Source organism: Rhincodon typus, chromosome 6, assembly GCF_021869965.1.
Source record: "Rhincodon typus isolate 14 chromosome 6, sRhiTyp1.1, whole genome shotgun sequence".
In the NCBI taxonomy this organism is placed as follows: Eukaryota; Metazoa; Chordata; class Chondrichthyes; order Orectolobiformes; family Rhincodontidae; genus Rhincodon; species Rhincodon typus.
Genome location: NC_063337.1, coordinates 18,073,455 through 18,095,134, shown reverse-complemented (window position 1 = coordinate 18,095,134; position 21,680 = coordinate 18,073,455). Strand labels below are relative to the sequence as shown.

At 42.0% G+C, this 21,680-nt stretch overlaps 2 protein-coding genes and 1 long non-coding RNA gene across 3 annotated transcripts in view; 2 read left to right on the top strand and 1 right to left on the bottom strand.

The window, feature by feature from the left end:
• Positions 1 to 11,688, top strand: part of LOC109911402 (cyclic nucleotide gated channel subunit alpha 3) — a 48,454-nt gene extending 36,766 nt beyond the window's left edge. The window contains exons 7-9 of the mRNA XM_048598345.1: positions 3,225 to 3,329; positions 5,698 to 5,804; positions 10,280 to 11,688. Of these exons, the coding sequence (XP_048454302.1) occupies positions 3,225 to 3,329; positions 5,698 to 5,804; positions 10,280 to 11,685 (1,618 nt within the window). The 3' untranslated portion in view covers positions 11,686 to 11,688. The remainder of the gene's footprint in view (positions 1 to 3,224; positions 3,330 to 5,697; positions 5,805 to 10,279) is intronic.
• Positions 11,689 to 12,627: 939 nt separating this feature from the next.
• On the bottom strand, positions 12,628 to 16,670 carry LOC125483373. Its single transcript, XR_007262331.1, has 3 exons — positions 16,556 to 16,670; positions 15,778 to 15,984; positions 12,628 to 14,400 (listed from the first exon to the last, which is right to left on the bottom strand). It is a non-coding gene; the product is annotated as an uncharacterized LOC125483373 (long non-coding RNA).
• LOC125483372 lies at positions 15,476 to 17,940 on the top strand. Its single transcript, XM_048598346.1, has 2 exons — positions 15,476 to 16,856; positions 17,051 to 17,940. The coding sequence occupies exon 1, from the start codon at positions 15,929 to 15,931 to the stop codon at positions 16,805 to 16,807; it is 879 nt and encodes a 292-aa protein (XP_048454303.1). The 5' UTR covers positions 15,476 to 15,928; the 3' UTR covers positions 16,808 to 16,856; positions 17,051 to 17,940.
• Positions 17,941 to 21,680: the final 3,740 nt, after the last annotated feature.

Sequence of the window (21,680 nt, the reverse complement as noted above, 5' to 3'; positions counted from 1 at the left end):
CACACTTTTTAGTGCTTGCATTATCCTAGTGTTAACTGCAAACGAGTGCGCACCAGGACTTAATGCTTTGGATTTTCTGCTTCTGTGCTCATTTACCATAACTTGACACTTATTTGCTTTAATGGACAGAAAATTGTGTACTGGTCATTGTAGAAGTCCGAGCCAAATTATTTTGCAAATGGCAGGTATATGATATCCTGAAGGTACTGAAAGTATTTCTGCTGAAGGTAGTTACAATTTAATATTAATAAATTATTACAATGTATTAAATATGAACTATCACTGTTACTCCCATGTAACATGGTTCTGATTTTTAAGTTCTGTGTCTGAGCCCAAGCATGTTTATCTACATGAACATTCTAGGACAGTATAGGTGGAAGTGTCATCGCTGGATGCAGTTCTCAACCATGGAGCATTCTGCCTGTTCCAGTGATTCGGGGACAGATTAAAAATCAGCACCAACATCACAGGGCACGCAACATGGGCAAAGGCCACACACATTCCCAATGTCCACAGATGCTGTCAGCCTCTAGGAACTCTGATGACATGTCTGTGATTGATTTACAGGTCGCTCCTGTGCTTCTGCACTTCAATGCTGTATCACAGGCTGCACCAGCGACTGTCATACATGACTGCGGCATGTGCTTGGGGACACAAAACAACATATGGACTAGACTAGGCTGTGTCTCTGGATCCTGCGCTCACTGTTGTAGCAGTCACTCACTTTGATTCTACTTGGATTCTCACAGCCTCCCTGACTTGCATTGCCTTTTTGTGCTTTGCCCCTCTGCCAGGCTCTTCTCTTGCCATGCAGCTCAGACACAAAACTAGGAAGCTGGTCGTGGTGGTCAGCAGGCCTTTACTCGGGTGTTCCCTGGCACAGCCTATCAAGGGAAGCCTGAGATACCAGTCCAGGCCCTGCTTGGGGCAGTCAGAGTCAAAGCTGAATGAATGATGGGCATCACACCACTCACCTTGACTGTTTCTGCGAGACTTGGTGTGGTTTTCCTTGTGGAAGGAGAGAGAGAGGCAGATATTACGAAACATGAAAATGGGTAGCACAGCTATTATTTTTATTGCATGTGGGGAGGTATCCCAAGTGAGTGAATGGTCCATGCAGACAGCGTGCAGGATTAGAGTTTATCGTGCATGAGAGTGAGTGAGGGTAAACATTGCAGACATTGGTAAGAGTAGTCCGGGATGGGGGTGGGGGGTGAGTATATCAGCTGAGATAGAGTGAGCGTGAGGTATCAGAGAGAAGATGGTGGAGTGGAAAAAGACATTGAGTATCTTCCAACATTCCTGCAGATAGGTGAGACTGTACTGATCTGGGGGGCAAACTTGGGCCATGCTCTGGTATCGTGGCCTCTACTCCTGGTCCCGGGGAGAAAGAAACTTCTGAATCACACTATCCCATCTAGCAGGATGTTCAGGACGCTGCCTGAAAAGCGGACCCCCTTATATACCCCTGTCTGCCACGTCTGTTGCAAATATCTGGACTGACAATGTTAGTCCAAGTGCTCAATGAGCTTTTAAAGGTGGCATGGTCACCAGGGACGACGGTGAATTCTGGGATATGCAGTGAGTGATGAATTCTGGGATATCCAGTGAGCGATAAATTCTTTTGGGAAGGGCACCTGGTTTGATGGGTTGAAAATCAAATGTGAGAGATGCCATGGGAGGCAATTAATGATGTGAGTTTAAGATAGAGTGAGAAACCCTCCAGAAAACTTGACACAACTCAGACTTAGCCAAAAAAATCGTTAGGTTCAACACTGCACGTCCTTGTTGTCAAACAGCCTGGAATTTCTCTCAGTTTGCTCAGATTGCTCTCAGTTTCTTCCGAGAAATTCGCCCAAAATTCAACCAAACCAATACCAAAACCTGAAGAGTCCCAAACATACACATCAAAATGGAGTTATTGCAGTTTTTTGCACTGGTTTTATTGCTTTTTATTAACATATTTCTCTGATCGACCTGTTCAAAGATGTTATTACTCACTTCTGGTACAGGTGGGACTTGAACCCAGTTTTGTAAGCATTATGCTGGACATTGGCCCTGCCCACAAAGTTGGCTATGCCCCTAGATTGAATTATTTGCCATGATGAATTCTACTAATTGTGTCTATTTGCAGATCTTTTTAGAAGTTACCCCTGAAAAGTAAGCTTTTTTTTAGATGCAAGGAAACTAAAATAGCAAAACTCAGAAATGGGCTCTTGTACACCAATTAAACACAAACTTCTTGTGTAGTTTTTTTAAAAAAATGTCATTTACAATTATTTAAAACTGGGCCACTCTCGGGTAGTGGATGATAGACTCTGATTAAAAATGATCATAAAAATGCTGATTAAAAAGTTATCACAATCTTTGTGATAACCCCATATTTCAGTAGTATTAATAAACCTGTAGTATGCTATTACTCTCAGATATAGCAAAGGATTTTTTTTTTAATGGACAGCATATTTTGGTTCAGGAAAGAGTTTGCCTTCAGGAAATGCAACTAGCTTTGAGAAAAAAAGTCAGTTCACCAAATTATTGCAATTTTGAGCACATTTTGTACATTGGCTAAAGAATTTCTGCCTTAGCAACCTAAGTGCTTTGGGATTACAAGTAACATGGTAAGATCCTTTATCATGCTTCTGTTATGTTTCTCTTTTATTTACAAGAATGTTTTGGCTACAGTTCAATAGTTATGGGTTTAATGTGGCAACAGTTTTAGTTTATCTGTTTGAACTTATAGATTAAGAGTGTAACTTGGCATCCTGTAGGTTCTTCAATTGTTGAAATGTGCGACATGCATTGGTGCAAATTTGATCCATCCAGCTTTGAATGGAATAGTGTACCTAAAGTTTATAGCTAATTAATTACCATGGACAATAGTACAAGCAGATTGAAAGCTGTGCTGAACTAATGGTGACTAAGCAACTTGTGTGCTTTGGTTCACAGAACATACCATTTTGAGTTCAACATTTAATATTAAGCAAACTCCACAAAATGATTAACTAGACAAATACTTCACTGTAGATTTTTTTTGATATCAATGTTTAAAAATGAAACTTGTTATGTGTTATTTCTCTTGATTTTTTGAAAATTTGTTGGTTTAGAAAGTACTACAGAGCAATTTGCATTGTGAAACTAAAATGGAATTCCACTGAATGAAATTAACTGGAACAAAATTTTATATTGAAAGTATCTGTTGTGACAAAATCTGTTTTGGTTTCCAGGAAGAAGGATTGGTACGTCATTGACCCTTCAGAAAATCTTTACTACAGATGGCTTTCTGTTATCGCAGTGCCTGTACTGTACAACTGGTGTATGCTGGTATGCAGGTAGGTTTAAAAATAACCCTATAAGCGATCAATACTAGACTTATGAGATAGAAGTACATAATCAAACATTTTAGGTTAAAGATGCAGTGCTGTAAAGTATTTTGACATCTGTGCCCAAATTTATAATCAGATATATGTAATTGTTTAATTGCTGAGGTGAGACTATTAGCATGGCACTAATCAGGACTTGACGCATCATTCAAATTTCTATGTCAAAATCAATCATGGCCCTCAATTTATCCCTTTTTACTCTCAACAACAACCTAACAGATCCTTCAACCTCAATTCCCATTCTACTTTAGAGGTCCTTCAGTTGGCACGGCTGTAGTTGGTTTATTTCCTGTGAATATCTGCATTCACTGGCTCTTTCCTTCCTTAGTAAACCTTTCTTCGTGAGACTCTTAAACAACCTGTTAATACAGCTCACTTATTTCTTAACTTATATTCCACACCCTTCTGTTTCTGGAGCTTTCTCTGACTGACGTTTAACCACTCAGGACTTTTTCTCAGTCCTGACTGCTTTGGAGATGGCTTAGCTAACAGCCTTTCTGCTGCAATAGATTTGTTCTCTCTGATCGAAACCCACAGATTTCTGGATGGTTCCCTCTTTTTATAACAATGAGTTTCTATCTCTGTTGTCCTGTCTTGCTTGTTGATAGGAAGCACCTGATCTTTTTTTTCCCTTTCTCTATCCTTGCTTTTCTAAAGCATTGAACTATTCAGCTTGAGGTTTTTTTCTTTAAAAAGGCCTCATATAAATACAAGTAAACACACTGCCAAATTCCACTATCACACTTAGAACTCAAAAATGAAACAAAGTCTTTTGCTTCTGAATCCACATAATATGGAGAAACAGATCAAATTTAAAGCTGTACATGGTTCGGTCCACTTTAGAACCCAGGTTTCCAAATAATAACGATATGGTAAATCTTCAGTATCCGTGAGTTCATAACTCACAAATTCACCTGTCCACATCAAAAAATAAGTAGCAACAAAATTCAATGTCCGCATGCCAAACTCACATATCCGTGATTTTTGACCTGTATTTTTAATGGGCTCCACACTGGCAAATTTCATCATTCGCAGGCAAAATCAGAAACAGAACCCTCACAGATACAGAGGAGTGACTGTACATCATGAACTTTCCGAAATCTTGCAGAGAAGTGGAATCGACATGATGGGCTGAATGATTTCTATTTGTAACCATTCCATGATTCTATGAAGGACCTCACTAAATGTTTTGAAAAAACTAATTCACGTTATGTGAATTAAGGGGAGGTGATGGCCTAGTGGCGTTATCGCTGGGCTGTTAATCCAGAGACGCAGATAACGTTCTGGGGATCCAGGTTCCAATCCCGCCATAGCAGATGGTGGAATTTGAATTCAATATAAGTATCTGGAATTAACAGTCATTAATGGTGACCATGTCATTGTCAATTGTCAGGAAAAACCCATCTGGTTCACTAATGCCCTTTAGGGAAGGAAACTGCCATCCTTACCTGGTCTGGCCTACATGTGACTCCAGACTCACAGCAATGTGGTGGACTCTGAACTGCCCTCTGGGCAATTAGGGATGGGCAATAAATGCTGCTTAGCCAGCGACGCCCTCATTCCCATTAATGAATTAAAAAAAAACAAAATGTGGTTATCACTAGCTAGACCACCATTTATTACCCACTCTTAATTGCCTAGAGGACATTAATGAGTTAACCACACATTTCTGTGAGCAGCACGTAAGATGTAGGCAGCAGTTCCCTTTCCTAAGGGATATTTGTGAACCAGATAAGATTTTCTGACAATCAACAATTTTAGGCTACGTCCACTAGTCATAGATTTTCTAACCAGTGAAATATTTTTTCTCCATCTCCTCCATCAATTCCCATTAGTATCCTGAAAGCTTTTTTTGGACTGTTTGGTAACAAGAAAATGATAACTTAATTCTATGCTTTGTATCTAAATCAACTGGAGCTAACGTGAAAGAAACCAAATATATTTTACCTCAGCTGCTCAAAATCAGCTGAAGAAACTTTCCTCCCATATGTCTATGTTGAACTGGAATCAAGATATCAGGATTAAAAAAAAAATGGCACAAATCCATTAAGTCACCTCAGACCTTGGAAATACAGGTTTAACGTACCTTCCATGGACTCAATGGAGCTGCCCTTATTCCTACACTGTAGCTCTTTTCTGAAAAGTAAAACATAATTAAAAGTAATTTGCGTGTGTTTTGCTCTATTCAAACTTTATGTACAAAACTCAAGTTGCCCAGATACTGCTGACAGTACATTACTATACAATGTGTTCTGACAACTTGCAGAACATACATGTTGGTTTATTGTCAAATTCAAAGTTGTATTTTGTATTTTAGGGCTTGTTTCGATGAACTTCAAACAAAAAATCTTACCCTGTGGCTGGTGCTGGATTACCTCTCTGATATAATCTATGTTATAGATTCAGCTGTAAGATTCCGAACAGGTGAGCAAGTTTTTTTTCGAATGAACTGTCTGTTTATGTTACTTGCTTATCTAGGAAATGGGCCCAAGTTTCCCAATCTCTGAATTGCTGGAGATCAGACGTAGGCGCAGAGAAACATGCCAGGACACACTGGATGTCCTGATGTACGTGGGAATTACCTGGGAAGTTTCAATTTCCAGTGAGCAAATCCCCTATTTCTCGTGGTCCACTGTGAATATCTCCTGCTTTGAGTTTGCTTTGGGGACCTCAGACAGTTCTGACGTACCTACGTGAGTAGTTGCCTAGGAAATGTCAGGCAGAAAATAAACTAGTCTAACTCCTCGGTAACTCCAGATCCAACAGTCAATAATGCACACTGACACCTCCAACTACCTACCAGACTTGCCACCTGACACAATTACCCCACCATCTCACCCCTCCACCCAGTGCAATTACCATGTCATTTCACACTTTGCTCCACCTGACACAATTACCCAGTCATCTCAACAACCCCACCTCACCCAACGCAATTACCCGATCATTCCCCACCGTTCCGCCCAACAAGATTACCCCATCATCTCACCCCACTCTTCTCCACCCAATTACCCAGTCATCTCCTCCACCTTTCTACGCTATCCAATTACTTAGTCATCTCAGTTCCCTCTCCACCTTATCAACTTACTGACTCATGTCACCCACCTGTGCACCTTATCTATTCAACCATTCACTGACATTCACACTGGAATTTAAACTCATCATGAATGCTGTTGAGATAACAAGGTGTAGAGCTGGATGAACACAGCAGGCCAAGCAGCATCAGAGGAGCAGGAAGGCTGATGTTTCGGGCCTAGTACCCTTCTTCAGAAATGGGGGAGGGAAGGGGGTTCTGAAATAAATAGGGAGAGAGGGGGAGGCGGATAAAAGATGGATAGAGGAGAAGATAGGTGGAGAGGAGACAGACCGGTCAAAGAGGTGGGGATGGAGCCAGTAAAGGTGAGTGTAGGTGGGGAGGAGATAGGTCAGTCCAGGGAGGACGGACAGGTCAAGGGGGCGGGATGAGGTTAGTAGGTAGGAGATGGGGGTGGGGCTTGAGGTGGGAGGAAGGACAGGTTAGGGAGGCGGGGACGAGCTGGGCTGGTTTTGGGATGCGGTAGGGGGAGGGGAGATTTTGAAGCTTGTGAAGTCCACATTGATACCATTGGGCTGCAGGATTCCCAAGCGGAATATGAGTTGCTGTTCCTGCAACCTTCGGGTGGCATCATTGTGGCACTGCAGGAGGCCCAGGATGGACATGTCGTCCAAGGAGTGGGAGGGGGAGTTGAAATGGTTCGCGACTGGGAGGTGCAGTTGTTTAGTGCGAACCGAGCGTAGGTGTTCTGCAAAGCGGTCCCCAAGCCTCCGCTTGGTTTCCCCGATGTAGAGGAGAACAGCAGATGCAGTATACCACATTAGCAGATGTGCAGGTGAACGTCTGATTGATGTGGAAAGTCATCTTGGAGCCTGGGATCGGGCTGAGGGGGGAGATGTAGGGGCAGGTGTAGCACTTCCTGCGGTTGCAGGGAAAAGTGCCGGGTGAGGTGGGGCTGGAGGGGAGTGTGGAGCGGACAAGGGAGTCACGGAGAGAGTGGTCCCTCCTCTGCATTGGGGAAACCAAGCGGAGGCTTGGGGACCGCTTTGCAGAACACCTACACTCGGTTCGCACTAAACAACTGCACCTCCCAGTTGCGAACCATTTCAATTCCCCCTCCCATTCCGCAGACGACATGTCCATCCTGGGCCTCCTGCAGTGCCACAACGATGCTACCCGAAGGTTGCAGTAACAGCAACTCATATTCCGCTTGGGAACCCTGCAGCCCAATGGTATCAATGTGGACTTCACAAGCTTCAAAATCTCCCCTCCCCCGACCGCATCCCAAAACCAGCCCAGCTCGTCCCCGCCTCCCTAACCTGTCCTTCCTCCCACCTATCCCCTCCTCCCATCTCAAGCCCCACCCCCACCTCCTACCTACTAACCTCATCCCGCCCCCTTGACCTGTCCATCCTCCCTGGACTGACCTATCTCCTCCCTAACTCCCCACCTACACTCACCTTTACTGGCTCCATCCCCGCCTCTTTGACCGGTCTGTCTCCTCTCCACCTATCTTCTCCTCTAGCCATCTTCTATCCGCCTCCCCCCCCTCTCCCTATTTATTTCAGAACCCCGTTCCCCTCCCCATTTCTGAAGAAGGGTCTCGGCCCGAAACATCAGCCTTCCTGCTCCTCTGATGCTGCTTAGCCTGCTGTGTTCATCCAGCTCTACACCTTGTTATCTCAGATTCTCCAGCATCTGCAGTTCCTACTATCTCTAAATGAATGCTGTTGAAATGGGGCATGGCCTGTTGGGCTTCAGTGGAATGCCCTAATGGATGTAGTGCTCTACGTTTCCAGTAAAAACAGACTAAGAAGACCTGGTAAGAAATGCAGAGCAACGTCAAGGTGGGGAATGGTTTGAGTGGAATGGATAATCTGACAAGGATTGCCACTCCTTAGAAGATGAAGACTATTATATCTTGCTGTGGCCAGTTTTCTCCCAAGCTATGCCTCATTCCAAGATTGAGAGGATGTGTTTGTAACTAATCCCTTCACTTTGCTTCTGTATAAACCATTCACCTGGAGGGGTGGTCCATTGAGTAGTCCAACCGTCAATCAATTGAACTTTCTTTCCTGCTGTTCTGTTGAGCTATGAAGGTTTATTTTCAGTTGTTTGTACAATTCTGACAGGAAGCCTTGTCAACTATGAGTACAGACAGCCTATCCAATACCTTCAACTCATCCATTTTAAACCCTTCAGACAAATTGACAATTTAAGAACATAAGAAATAGGAGCAGGAGTAGGCCGTCTGGCCTGTTAAGCCTGCTCCACCATTCGATAAGATCATGGCTGATTTTTTTGTGGATGCAGCTCCACTTACCCGCCCACTCACCATAACCCTTAATTCCTTTATTTTTCAAGAATGTATCTTTGCCTTAAAAACATTCAACGAGATAGCCTCAACCATTTCACTGGGCAGAGAATTCCACAGATTCACAACCTTTTGGGTAGAGAAGTTCCTCCTCAGCTCAGTCCTAAATCTGTCCCCCCTTGAGGCTATGCCCCCTAGTTCTCGCTTCACCCACCAGTGGAAACAACCTCCCTGCTTCTAGCTTATCTATTCCCTTCATAATTCTACATGTTTCTATAAAACCTCCCCTCATTCTTCAAAGGGTTGATGGGTTTGGAACTGATTTCCTTTGAGAAGATAAGGTTGAGAGGAGAAAAAAAAACAAAAGAGAAAAAAATTGCAGATGCTGGAAATCTGAAACAAAAAGAGAAATTGCTGAGAAGAACAGTACTGTCGAAGGATCACTGGACCCGAAATGCTGACTGCTTTCTCTCCACGGATGCTGCCACATCTGCTGAGTTTCTCCAACAATTTCTGTTTTTAAAGCTGAGAGGAGATTTGGTCAAATTTTTCAAAATTTGGTACAAAGTACAAAGGCAAAAGCTGCTTTTATTGGTGGAAACAGTGAGAATGAGAGGGCAAGGATATAATGTAACTGGCAAAAGAAGAAACAGTGACAGAAGAGGAAACAATCTCAAACGGTGAGTGCTCAGGTCTGGAAAGCGTTGTCTGAAAATGTAGTGGAGACGGTTAATTCGACACATTCAAAAGGGAATTAGATGATTATCGGAAAAGAAGGAACATGCAGAAAGAAGGCAGGAATGGCACTAACTGAAATAACCAGATGGAGGAGCTAGCATAGACACAGTTGGCCCGACTGCCTCCTGTGCTCTAATAATTCTGAGTGTGAGAGACTATGGTGATTGCTAACTTGGCTGGAGTTGAAAACCAATCTCAAATTTACTAGATAAGCCACATTCTCAGCAAATATAAGGCTGGTGAACACAGTTCTGTCAGGGTGAGGGAAACAAATAATCATGTCATACTCAGCCATGATCTAATGTTTGAACAAGTTTGAGAGCTCAATGGCCTGCTCTTGTTCCTATGTTCCCATGTTCAGAAGCTTACACAATATGCTGGAGTAAGGTTTGAACCCACAATTTTCTCGTTGAAATGCAAAAATGCTACTCAATGCAAAAACTAATATTTCTTCAATCATATAGTCATAATTTATGATACATTGTACTTTCATTGCTAAAATTGAAAAGGCACCGATCAATTTATTTTCTCAGCAATACTTCTGGTTACATTTCAGAGCAACTCATTTAAAAACTTTGGCACAGCCAAAACTTCTCAGTATAGTCTAGATGGGTTACTGTAGGCACACACAAGAACAACTTGTTCCTATTTAAACAAAAACTGCACAGAGCTTGTTTTGTTGAAATACAGTAACAAAAATTAACTGTTTGTAGATCAGACATTATTGAAAATATTAGAAACCCTGCAGCCCCGCTTGTTTGAAACCTATGTTTTTGCCCATTGCACAGTCCAATAACTTCATACTTCTCTATTCAGGTTTTCTTGAACAAGGATTGCTGGTTAAGGATACAAAGAAACTGAGAGAGAATTACATGAGGATGCCTCAGTTTAAACTCGACATGCTCTCTCTTTTACCAACAGACTTAGCCTACATTTGGTTGGGGTTTAACTACCCAGAAGTGAGATTTAATCGTCTCTTCCGTTTTAGCCGAATGTTTGAATATTTTGATCGCACAGAAACCAGGACAAACTACCCTAACATGTTTCGAATTGGAAATCTTGTTTTGTACATTCTCATCATCATTCACTGGAACGGTTGCATTTATTATGCGATTTCAAAATCAATTGGGTTTGGTATTGATACCTGGGTCTATCCAAACATATCCCATCCTGAATATGGGCGACTTAGCAGGAAATACATCTACTGCCTTTACTGGTCCACTTTGACCTTGACTACCATTGGAGAGACACCTCCTCCTGTCAAAGATGAGGAGTATCTATTTGTGGTCATTGACTTCCTGGTGGGAGTTCTCATCTTTGCCACCATTGTTGGTAATGTGGGCTCCATGATCTCAAACATGAATGCGTCTCGAGCAGAGTTCCAATCCAAAATTGACTCCATCAAACAGTACATGCAGTTCCGTAAAGTGAGCAAAGATCTCGAGGCCAGGATCATCAAGTGGTTTGATTACCTATGGATCAACAAGAAGAGCGTGGACGAGAAGGAAGTCCTCAAAAACCTACCTGACAAACTAAAGGCGGAAATCGCCATCAACGTCCACTTGGACACGCTGAAGAAAGTCCGGATATTTTCGGATTGTGAAGCTGGCCTTTTGATCGAGTTGGTGCTCAAGCTGCAGCCTCAAGTGTACAGCCCCGGGGACTACATCTGCCGAAAGGGTGACATTGGCAGGGAGATGTACATCATCAAAGAAGGCAAACTGGCAGTTGTAGCCGATGATGGGGTAACACAGTTTGTAGTCCTGAGCGATGGCAGTTACTTTGGGGAGATTAGCATCTTGAATATAAAGGGCAGTAAGGCAGGCAACAGGCGGACTGCCAACATAAGAAGCATAGGCTACTCTGATCTGTTTTGCTTGTCCAAAGCCGACCTGATGGAAGCCCTGACTGAGTATCCGGATGCCAAAAAGATTCTGGAAGAGAAGGGACGTCAGATTCTGATGAAGGATAATTTAATAGATGAAGAGGCAGCAAAAGAGGGTGCAGATCCAAAAGACCTGGAAGAGAAGGTGGAGAGAATGGAATCTTCATTGGACTGCCTGCAGACCAAGTTTGCTAGGCTCATGGCGGAGTACAATTCCAGTCAAATGAAACTGAAACAAAGGCTGACAAGAGTAGAGAAAACAGTAAAAATCTATGGCAGTGGCTACTTATCTGATGGCCTGGACAGTTCAACTGACATAGAACTAGGAAAACAGTGACAAGAATAAATGGCAATTACTCACCTGTTTTCTTACTATTTTGATACACTGGATGAGAAAAAATTATTTTTGTAAATTCAGTATAAGTTTAGTTTATACATTATAATTCTTGACGAATCAGTTAGCATTTTATGTGGATCGGCCACTAAACTTTAACAACAAATGATGACTAATTTAGTACCAAATGATTTTCAGTAGTTTTTAAAAAAAAATTTGTCAGTCGTAATGGGGAGTTGAATTCAAACACTCCTGTTTAACAACTAGTAAAGAGCTTGGAACCACAAAGTTCATGTTTTAACATCTTGTGCTGTCGAAGTTTAAATGTTTTGACATTTTTATTGTTTATGGTTATATTAGATATATACAGCATAAAGATTATAAAATATATGCACTAGGACCTTCACTTTGCTGAATAAAGCCAGGCATTCTCCATTCTTAACAGGGAAGGAGATATTTTAAAAATTCATCCATGGAATATGGACGTCACCAGTTGGCCCAGTATTTATTGTTCAAACCTAAGAGCCCAGAGGGCAGTTAAGAATTAACCACATTTCTGTGGGTCTGGAGTCACATGTAGGCCAAATCAGGTAAAGAAGGCAGATTTCCTCCCCTAAAGAACATTAGTGAACCAGATAGGTTTTTCCCTTGACAATCAGCAACGGTTTCACGGTCATCTTTAAACTCTTAATTCCAGATTATTATTCCACTATATACCATGGTGGAGGCATGGTAAGTGGCTAGTGACAGGTCTTGCCGGGTTGAGGGTTGTAAGGGGCGCTGGACAATCAGAGGCCACCAGTTGTCCATTGCAGGCAGTGCCACTGGGCAACTGCTGGCAATGTACCCAAGCTAGAATCCAGGTCACAGCTGAGCGAGGGCAGAATTGGAGTGGTGAGGGTGGGGTGGGGTGGGAGAGCACGGGACATTGGAAGACAGGGATCAACAGCGAGGGTGACTGTCTCAAACAGTGCCGTTGATGAAAGACCGTCCCCAGGAGCCCATAGTAAATGTGACAGGGTTTGTTTTTTAGGCAGTAGCAACTGCTCCCAACCCCCTCAAAACAATACCAGCAGTGGCAGAATGACACCCTTAAGTGCCAATCACCAATCATTCTGCCCAGACACAATTGTTGTAGGGGCAAAGAAACAGTGGTGTCCCCTTCTTTTGCCTCATACCACCCACCTCCCCAACATGATGAACTGCCCTCTCATTTTCCAAACTCAACGTGAGGGTGGGCACTAAGTTCCATCTCACCAAAACTTTTATGCATGAATGTTAAGCACAGAGTCAGAATTAAAATTTTTAAAAAAAGGCTGCTTACTCATTGATACCATTTAATGTCTCTGACCATTCCAACTCCCCCATCCCCACCACGATGTATGTGATCGTCAATGGTAACATTGTAACAAACCATACTAACTCTTGAAGTTGATACCATGTGGAACAGATGTTAGCATTACTCTTTTCTGAAAAGTGCCTCGTGGTAACATTAAAATATCGAGTTCATTAAAAAAAGTTTTCATCCAACTAATTTTCCAAATGTGACTAAATAAAATTTGGTGACTGCAGATTCATCACTGGGAATAGACAACGAGGCTAATGCATTGGAAACTTTCAGATGGTAGCTTTGGCGGATTATCCATTTTAATTGCAAGATGAACTAACTGGGCAAGTTAACCTCTCTCTTGTACTTTGGGAAAATAAAATGGACTGCAAATATGTACCTGACCAATCCACCTGTCCAGATTAGGGTTCACCAAAAAGTGTATTGAGCAAAATAGGCTCAACCTGACTATTTTATCTAATCTTCCTGTATATTGGTAATCAAGTTGCTGTAATCCAAGACTGGTAGTTTTTCTCTTCTCCAAAAGGTGACTTTTTTAAAAAAGGGAAAAACAGGTCTTGTTTATGTCTGTTGGAAATGTAATCCTAAATTAAGTCTTGCAACCTATTGTCAATTTTTGTTTGGATGGAAACATGTTGTCAGACATTTTTTGCGCTAATGGAGTAAATTTTGCATTAAACTTATCACAATTTAATGTATCATTTTGCCGTCTTTCCTTCTGGCAAGTGACTATTATTGAATTCTCCACTACAATTATTGGGAACACACTGAAGTTCCATAAGAGGGTTCCTGAGATTGAGTGAGAATCTGGAAATGCTGGAAGTTCTGAAAGAACTCAACAACAATTTACATAGTGCCTTTAAATGTCCCAAAGCTGCTCAAGCAGGAACTCTTGGAAATATATAGAATGTCAGTCAACAGATGGAAAAAATAATGGAAGTTCTGAGTGAGAATGTTGATTACAACCTATATTTCTGAGTATTTGAACAATAAGCAGACTCACTTAAATATCAAACTTAGGTAAGCCCTTTCCCAGTTCTCTTTCAAAAGCACAGTGTCTACAGATGATTTATGCATCCATAATTGGTACAAAGAATAATTAATTTAAAATTAGATTAAGATATCTGCTCATATTTATTACTGTTTAATGATGTGGTGTATTTACTGTACTAGCAAAATAATTTGGCAAGTACGAACATGTCTCTGTCGGGTGTAGCCTGTTGGTAATGCTGCGTAACTAAGACTCAATAGATGATGGATGGCTCTGCAAATAGTGAAGATGTTCAGTGTTAAACATTGGACTTCTTGATTACAACGGAATGGTGTCCAAACTGGTTCTCAATACTTCGGTCTTATCTTGCTTATGTCTCCTATTAAAGAAGGAAAGATAAAGAACCACACATTGGAACTTTTGTCCTTTTTCTAGCTTCTTCAATCGGGCGCGAAGGGCTGTTATATTACATCTTATTACATCTTGTTCAGAAGGACAAATTACAATTGGAATTTAAACAAAAATAATACTGAAGTTAACTAGAAATCCAATGGAGGGTACATACTTCAACTATTAAATTGTCCTTTTTTGTTACTGATGTTGGCTGGTCTGTATATTTCCAGCTACGTTATTCTATTTGTTGCAGCAGTGGAGTCTGCAACTAGGCTGAGTGATATCAGGCAATGTGATGTCAGTTAAGTGAGAGGCCAGTTGGAATTAAAAGGAGCACTGATGTGTGAAAAACCTATTTGGAAGGATTAAATAAGTCATTAATTTTTTTTCACAATGCAAAACTTTCCTACTACCCAGGTCATTAAAAGGTTTATAGAGGACTTCTTAGTAATGATTATAAACTGCAAGAAGCCAGTTTTAAGGACAATTAATCCTCCTTGAGGTTCACTGTAAAGGCACGGCAATTATTCCTCCTGACAAATCATTGATCTGCTCAGGAACCACCTCAATGACTGAGGTACTTGTTTCAGCTCTTTGTGGAAGATTTTGCAGATTTGAAAACAAAATTTTTGAAGTTTTTTTTTCTGAAGAAGGGTCTAGGCCCGAAACGTCAGCCTTCCTGCTCCTCTGATGCCGCTTGGCCTACTGTGTTCATCCAGCTCTACACCTTGTTATTTCAGATTCTCCAGCATCTGCAGTTCCTACTATCTCTGGACCAAGAGGCCTGGTTTCAAGTTCGACCTTCTACAGAGGTGTGTGATAACACATCGGAACAGACTGATTAGTAAATATCTACAAAACAGCACAGGAACCCTTTAGGGGCAAATGAAAAAGAACAGTTCCCCCTCCGCACTTCCACCAGACATTTTTATTTCTGCGCTTTTACGAACTCCACCTCCCCTCCCCCTTGTATCCGGCGTTCCAGTAAATGTATCCATGTGATTAGCCTATGTCAGGCTATGGTCCATTACTGTTTAACTACAAGCAGTAATGAACGGAGAACACATTTCACAGAGCTGCCTTGTGACTGTATATCTTTGGTTACGCTTTTGAGAGCGTGTGCCTGGGATTGGGAAGAGGTTCCCCTTCTGTGAACTCTCTTTGGCTCATCCTCAGGACCCCAGGTACAAAGCATCTCCCCTCCCACCCACAGTCCCCCAGCTTCTGAGGGAGGGAGCGAGTGTTGATAACCGACCAGACAGAGAATTGAGATCCTTAACGCCCTGACAACGCAAAAGGGGCATAACTGGTTTGGTCTTTTGTAACTGTGTTAATTACATTCAAAAAAAGGGGATTGAATTACCATCGTCCGGGAAGGATGTGGTTTCTCGCTGGCATCACACCTTTCAGAGGCTGCTTCGGATTCACAACAGAAGGAAGAGAGTTTCTCCTGCGTCAATTTCTCAGCGTTTGCACCAAATCCGACCTCCCCGCTGAGACGTTTGGTAAGAGACATGGCACACAAGAGAACGAGGGAGGTCGAGCAGTCAAAGATGATACTGTCCATGAACTGGAAAGAGGAAATGTTACTCCAGAAGAGACTGAGCCTCCTGGATTCCCTGAAGAGGCAGGTGGCCGACTTTTACTCGCTCGACCAGAGGGTTGCGTACCGCCGCTTTCGAGGCAAACTCTGGCGCTCGGAGCTGGCTCACGCCCGGCTGATGGGGAGGAAGGAGCTGGTCGAGCGGCTGCAGCAGGTCAGCGCCCTGCCTAGCTTCCACACCACCGTCGGCGACGGCAGCCAGGCGGCGGTCAGGGGAATCCTGCGGCGGGCCGCCTGCAGCCCTCTGCTGAGCTCCCCGTCTGCCGGAGGGCGGACCGTACCTGGGACAGCCCGAGGGGTCGGCAGCAGGCACCCCGGGGCGAGAGCCCACACCTCGGCCGCCGCTGCAGCGGGGACCAGCGGCGAATTCGTCCCGAATGGCAGGCAGGAGTGGGGGGGCGGCAGGCTTAGGGCTGTTCAGCCCGAGTGGGAGTGCACGAGCCGGACTGCAGCGATAACCAGGGACTCGCCCCGCAACATCTTCTTGAACCTCGGAGAGCGCGAAGAAAAGCTGCCCCTGCTGGAGATCCACGCTTACCTGAGTGGCCTGATGCAGCTGGAGGAGAAGGTGAAGAGTTTCCTGCAGCACAGTCCCGGAGCGAGGGATGATGATGACTCCGAGAGGCTGCAGGCGCTGGGAACACAACCCAGCCACAAACCGCGGCAACTCTCCGCTGAACTAGACCAGGAGGCGGCTCCCTGGCATTTTGTTGGCAAAGAGTTGCATCACCGAAGCATAACCTTTAAAAAACTAGACGAAGGGTTTTGCTCGTTGGGCTGTCCTTGTTGATTATTTCCGAAACATTCCCGCTTCCTGGTCAAAATTACGCCCCCACCCCCGAGACACGAGGATGTTCTATTCGGTTTAAGCTCCGAGTTGGCTGTGAGTCTTTCGTTCCTTCCACATTTTGTGTGTAATTAAAACACTTACACCGACAAATCGGCTTTCCCTTTAAGGGGAGGTGAGGCAATTTGGGGATCTTCACTTTGTAATGTATTTAAAAATTAATACGGAAACCAAAGACATATGGTGCAACTTACAACTTTTTAATCAGTTTTCGGGCTGTGTTTCAGTTCCGTACAGTCGCTGGCATGAAGAACATGGCAGTTGTTTTTTTGATCTAGGCGCCCCGACACGACAGAATGACTTCCCTTTACCAAAGCAACGAGAGCACTGTGTAGTTATGAAAATTTATGCCTTGCATAAGGTGTTGGGAAATCACTCACAAAGCCACTATTTGTTGCACATCCTTAAACTTGAGTAGTTTGCTGGGCCAGCCACAAGTCAGAGAGTAATGTGACAGACCAGGCAAGTGCGAAGGGTCAGGAATAGCGATAATGGCACGGAGTCAGAAATCCAGAATCCCAGGTCAACATTCTGCCGCTTTAGGTTTGAATCCCACTACGGCAGACGGTGAAGTTGAATTCAATAAAAAGCTATCCTAATGATATCCCTGAAGGGTCTCGAACCGAAACGCCAGCTTTCCGGCTCCTCTAACGCTACCTGGCCTGCTGTGTTCACCCAGCTCCACACTGTGGTATCTCATAGTCCAGCATTAGCAGTTCTTACTATCCTAATGATGACCAAGTAATCATTATTGAATGGTGTAAAAACCCATCTGCCTCAACTAAGGAAGTTCAGGGAAGGAACCCTGCTATGGTCAGACTGGGGGAGGACAACAATGTGGTAGACTCTTAGCCGAGCCCGTGACACCCACATCCCATGGATTTCAGAAGAAAAAGGACAGTTTTTAAATAACAATTATCAGTTACCATCAAGGCTAGTAATGTATACTAGGTACATTAAGTGAATTAATTGAATTTAAATTTCACAATAATGGGATTTGTACTCTCTTGAGCATTAGTCGAGTGATATCTTCATAAACCTGGCTTTCTTAATAAATTCTGTTTTACTAACTTGAAGTCAGTGCAGTTTTTTTTTGTATTTTCACTCATGGCACTCCAATTTAGCACATAAATCCCTCTTTAGATAAGTAGCCACAAATCAAAGTGTGTTTGGAAAAAAATCAGTACAGCACCTAAACATTACTGCTATACAGAAGACTGACTCCCAATTAGAGACTATTGGAAACAAGAAAAAATGCTGGAGATCACAGCAGATCAGGCATCGTCCAAGGACAGAGTGCAAGCTAACATTGAGTTTAAACTTCATCAGAGCAGAGACTATTTGGGTTTATTTGATTAAAACATATAAACATGGCAACCAACAGAGAATGCTGGGAAAACTCAACACATCTGGCAGCATCTGCAGAGAGCAATTGAGTTAATGATTCAAGTGCAGTAGGACTTTTCTTCTGAATTGGATGCTGCCAGATCTGCTGCGTTGGCCCAGCATGGTTTCAGATTTCCAGAATCTGTAGTCTTTTGCTTTTAAACATAAACATGCACCTGTATCTGGTACAGAAACCAAACAGCTCTGTAATCTTCAGTGAACATTATATGAGAGCTGAGAAGTGGAAATGGTCTTCTGCAAGGCAGCATTAATTTTAAAGGTGTCAAGATATTTGATATCTGTACAAATTCACATTCATGATATCTCTGATAACGTATTAGAAAAGGTTCTGACAGTGCCAAGGATAACTTTGAAATTCTTATAGAATAAAGAACACACTCAGACTCTTTTCATTGACAAAAATATAAACTGGACCTTTGAAATTATTAAGATTGAATAAAATGAAACACGAGATCCCCCAAATCTTACCACGTTATACAACATATGCAGCAAAACAGTTAATTGTGGCAATTCATAGATATTCATACTACTATTAACTGGAATCTACATTTGGAAGTGTAATTATAATCACTTTCATCCATGCTTAATGATAAAAACCAAATGGTGAACATAGTTGCTTCTGACCAGTTGGGGGCATAAAAATGTAAGTTCACGGAAAATGAGTAATGAAAGTGGACAGATACTGTAGTGGAATTTGGAATAAATGGGTTGAGCAGAGTCTACAATTAACCAGATTATCTAAAGTCTGCACTTTGGGGTTATTTGCTGGCTCTTGCTGGCATTAATAATGTTCAAAATGGGGAGTCAATTTTTTTTTTTTAAAAACAGGATTTATTAGTGTAGAAAGGCTTGAATAACTGGTTACTTGAAACTGTAATGGTTTTCAACCTATACAGATAGAAAAACACAAACATACGATTTAGGAGCATTCATTTGATCCCTCATGGCTGCTCCATTTATATTAGTAGCTGATCTGATTGTATGCTCAATTCCATATTCTTGCTTACCCTGGTAGCCTTTCAATCCCTTACTTATGATTTTAATCAATTAAGGAAAAAAGAGCATTAAAAAGTTCAATGAACATCTCCAAAAATGTAAAAACAAATGGATTTGCTTAAGTAGATTAGTAAATTTATCTTGTACCTTTCACAACACGAGTAGAGGATAGCATTGGGTAAGACACCAGGAAGAATTTCTTCTAATATTACCACAATTCTTTTTTAAAAGTCTACATGGAAATACAAGTAGAACCTGTTTACTGCCTCATTGGAAAGCTTGCACCTCAATCATAGGAGGACTTCCTTGGGGAGTGGGTGGGGAGCCCACAAGCCTCTGACTCAGGCAAGATCAAAATCAGTGGACCTCAATTCAACTTTGAGGTGCAATTACTCATCCACTCTATATAGATGTGATATTTATAAATTATTCCACAAATTAGAGTATTAAAGACAAAGGTTTTGAAATGACTTCAATCTTGGAAATGTTCCTTCTTTCAAATCAAAGGTTTTTTTGGGTGAGAATTCAATCGAATTACAGCATCAATCTGTATAAGAATAATGAGAGATTCTCCTACAGGAATAATTGCAGGTAACATGAATCATAAGTAGATTATTAAAGGGCATTTCATATTGACTGATCCAGGACTTGCAAGCACCCAAGTACAGCAAATGGCCAAACTATAATGTGCTATCAATATTCATTATAAAGTTGAGTGGAAAAGAAATAAAGCTTCAATCATGGTTTTTGAAAAATGTGTTTTGCAACATTGTTTCAATCAATAGCTGCAACTTACGGTTTTAAAAGATAAAGTAGTTAAATGAACTTTGATGCATTTTACTTTACTCCTTTTGGACTTTGGTATTCTTAGATCGGTTCTGATGCATGCAAAACAAAATGCATCCACATCATGTCTCTTATCAGTAATGAAATGACCTCCATTTCTGTCCATAAGTAAACAGCACCAGCTGTAGATTCTTTATGGGGACCAGCAAGAAAACCCCTAGACAGGGAGAATAATCTTGCCTAAATGCAACTGTTTTTATTCCCATTTCAAGCCAAATCTTTCAAGAAAGCACTTCATTAATGTCAAGTATCCAAGATTTCTAAGAATGTACGAAGCCTGGCTGCAGTAATTCCTAGACTTGTACTGTACTGAATCACTGGCACTTGATTCTTATGCTCAGGAATTTTATATCAAAATGTTTTCTCTGGCTGGTCACCTGTGTCTCTGTGCAGATGTAAACACACACAACTAATAAATTAACTTTAATTCAGTTAGACTAATGGATGCACAACAGATTATTCAGATAGGGTGCAGGAAAAGGACCACTCTTGTTAAATGGATCCCTGATTTAGGTTAAAAATAGTGTCCCCCAAGGGCAGAATCCCTGCAGTCCATTTTGGGGATATAGGAAGTATTATCTGTGCATTTCTTAGTAGTTTGCTTTGGAGTTTGTCACTGAAACCCATAAGCATGCATCTGATAGCTAACTAACAGAAAGAACTATTGATCAAGTGTGTAATCTTCAACCACTCTACCCTTCAAATAACCCTAATCACCTTCAAAATAGTGATTAATTTGTCACTAGAGATTCAAATTGTAACAATGTTATAATTCCTGTGGAGATCATTAAGCTAAACACTTCCAAAAAGAAATTACAAGCTACGTTTCATATTTTAGATATTAAAAAAACAAATGCAAATTATATTCAAAATTGATAAATCTCTCAAAATAATCAATTCTACAAAAATACATCTTAAACAACCAGACACATCCCCATCACTCCCCAGTCACTTGCCACCACATGCAGTTTCAGTTTTTTAAACTCAGCTTCCAGTCCACAGGATCTTTCATTTTGCCACTCAACTGATTTGTCCCTCAAGTTCCCTTTGCCAGCAAAAATACTACACCACAAGTTGCTGGCAACAACGTCCAACTGGCACACCCCTGAAGAATATACTCAACTCCACAATTTTTGATGGCAGTTTCCTTTAATAAACCTCATTAAGTGGTCTGGTACATGAAAACCATTGAATTGTCCAATTCACACTCGGTCCTTTTCATTGTATTACACAATCAGCTCCTTGTAAACATGCCTTCTTGGTTCACCATTCTGTTGCAGTTCTCTTGGATTTTTACGGCAGTAACTTGTCAGCTATCATTTACATTTATTTTGTACCTACAAGTGGACTCTTGCAGCTCTATCTTGCCGCAGCCACATGGTTGTCGTATCTTAACAATTGGTACTTCTTCCAGGTCAAGGGTTGCAAGGGTCATGGGCTAGTATTTATCAAAGAAAATAATAAATCTCTGTACAATTTAAAAATGCTGAAACCTTTTTTTAAGTCATGAAACATCCAAAGGCTGCGGGGGGGGGGGGGGGGGGGGGGGGGGGGGGGGGGGGGGGGG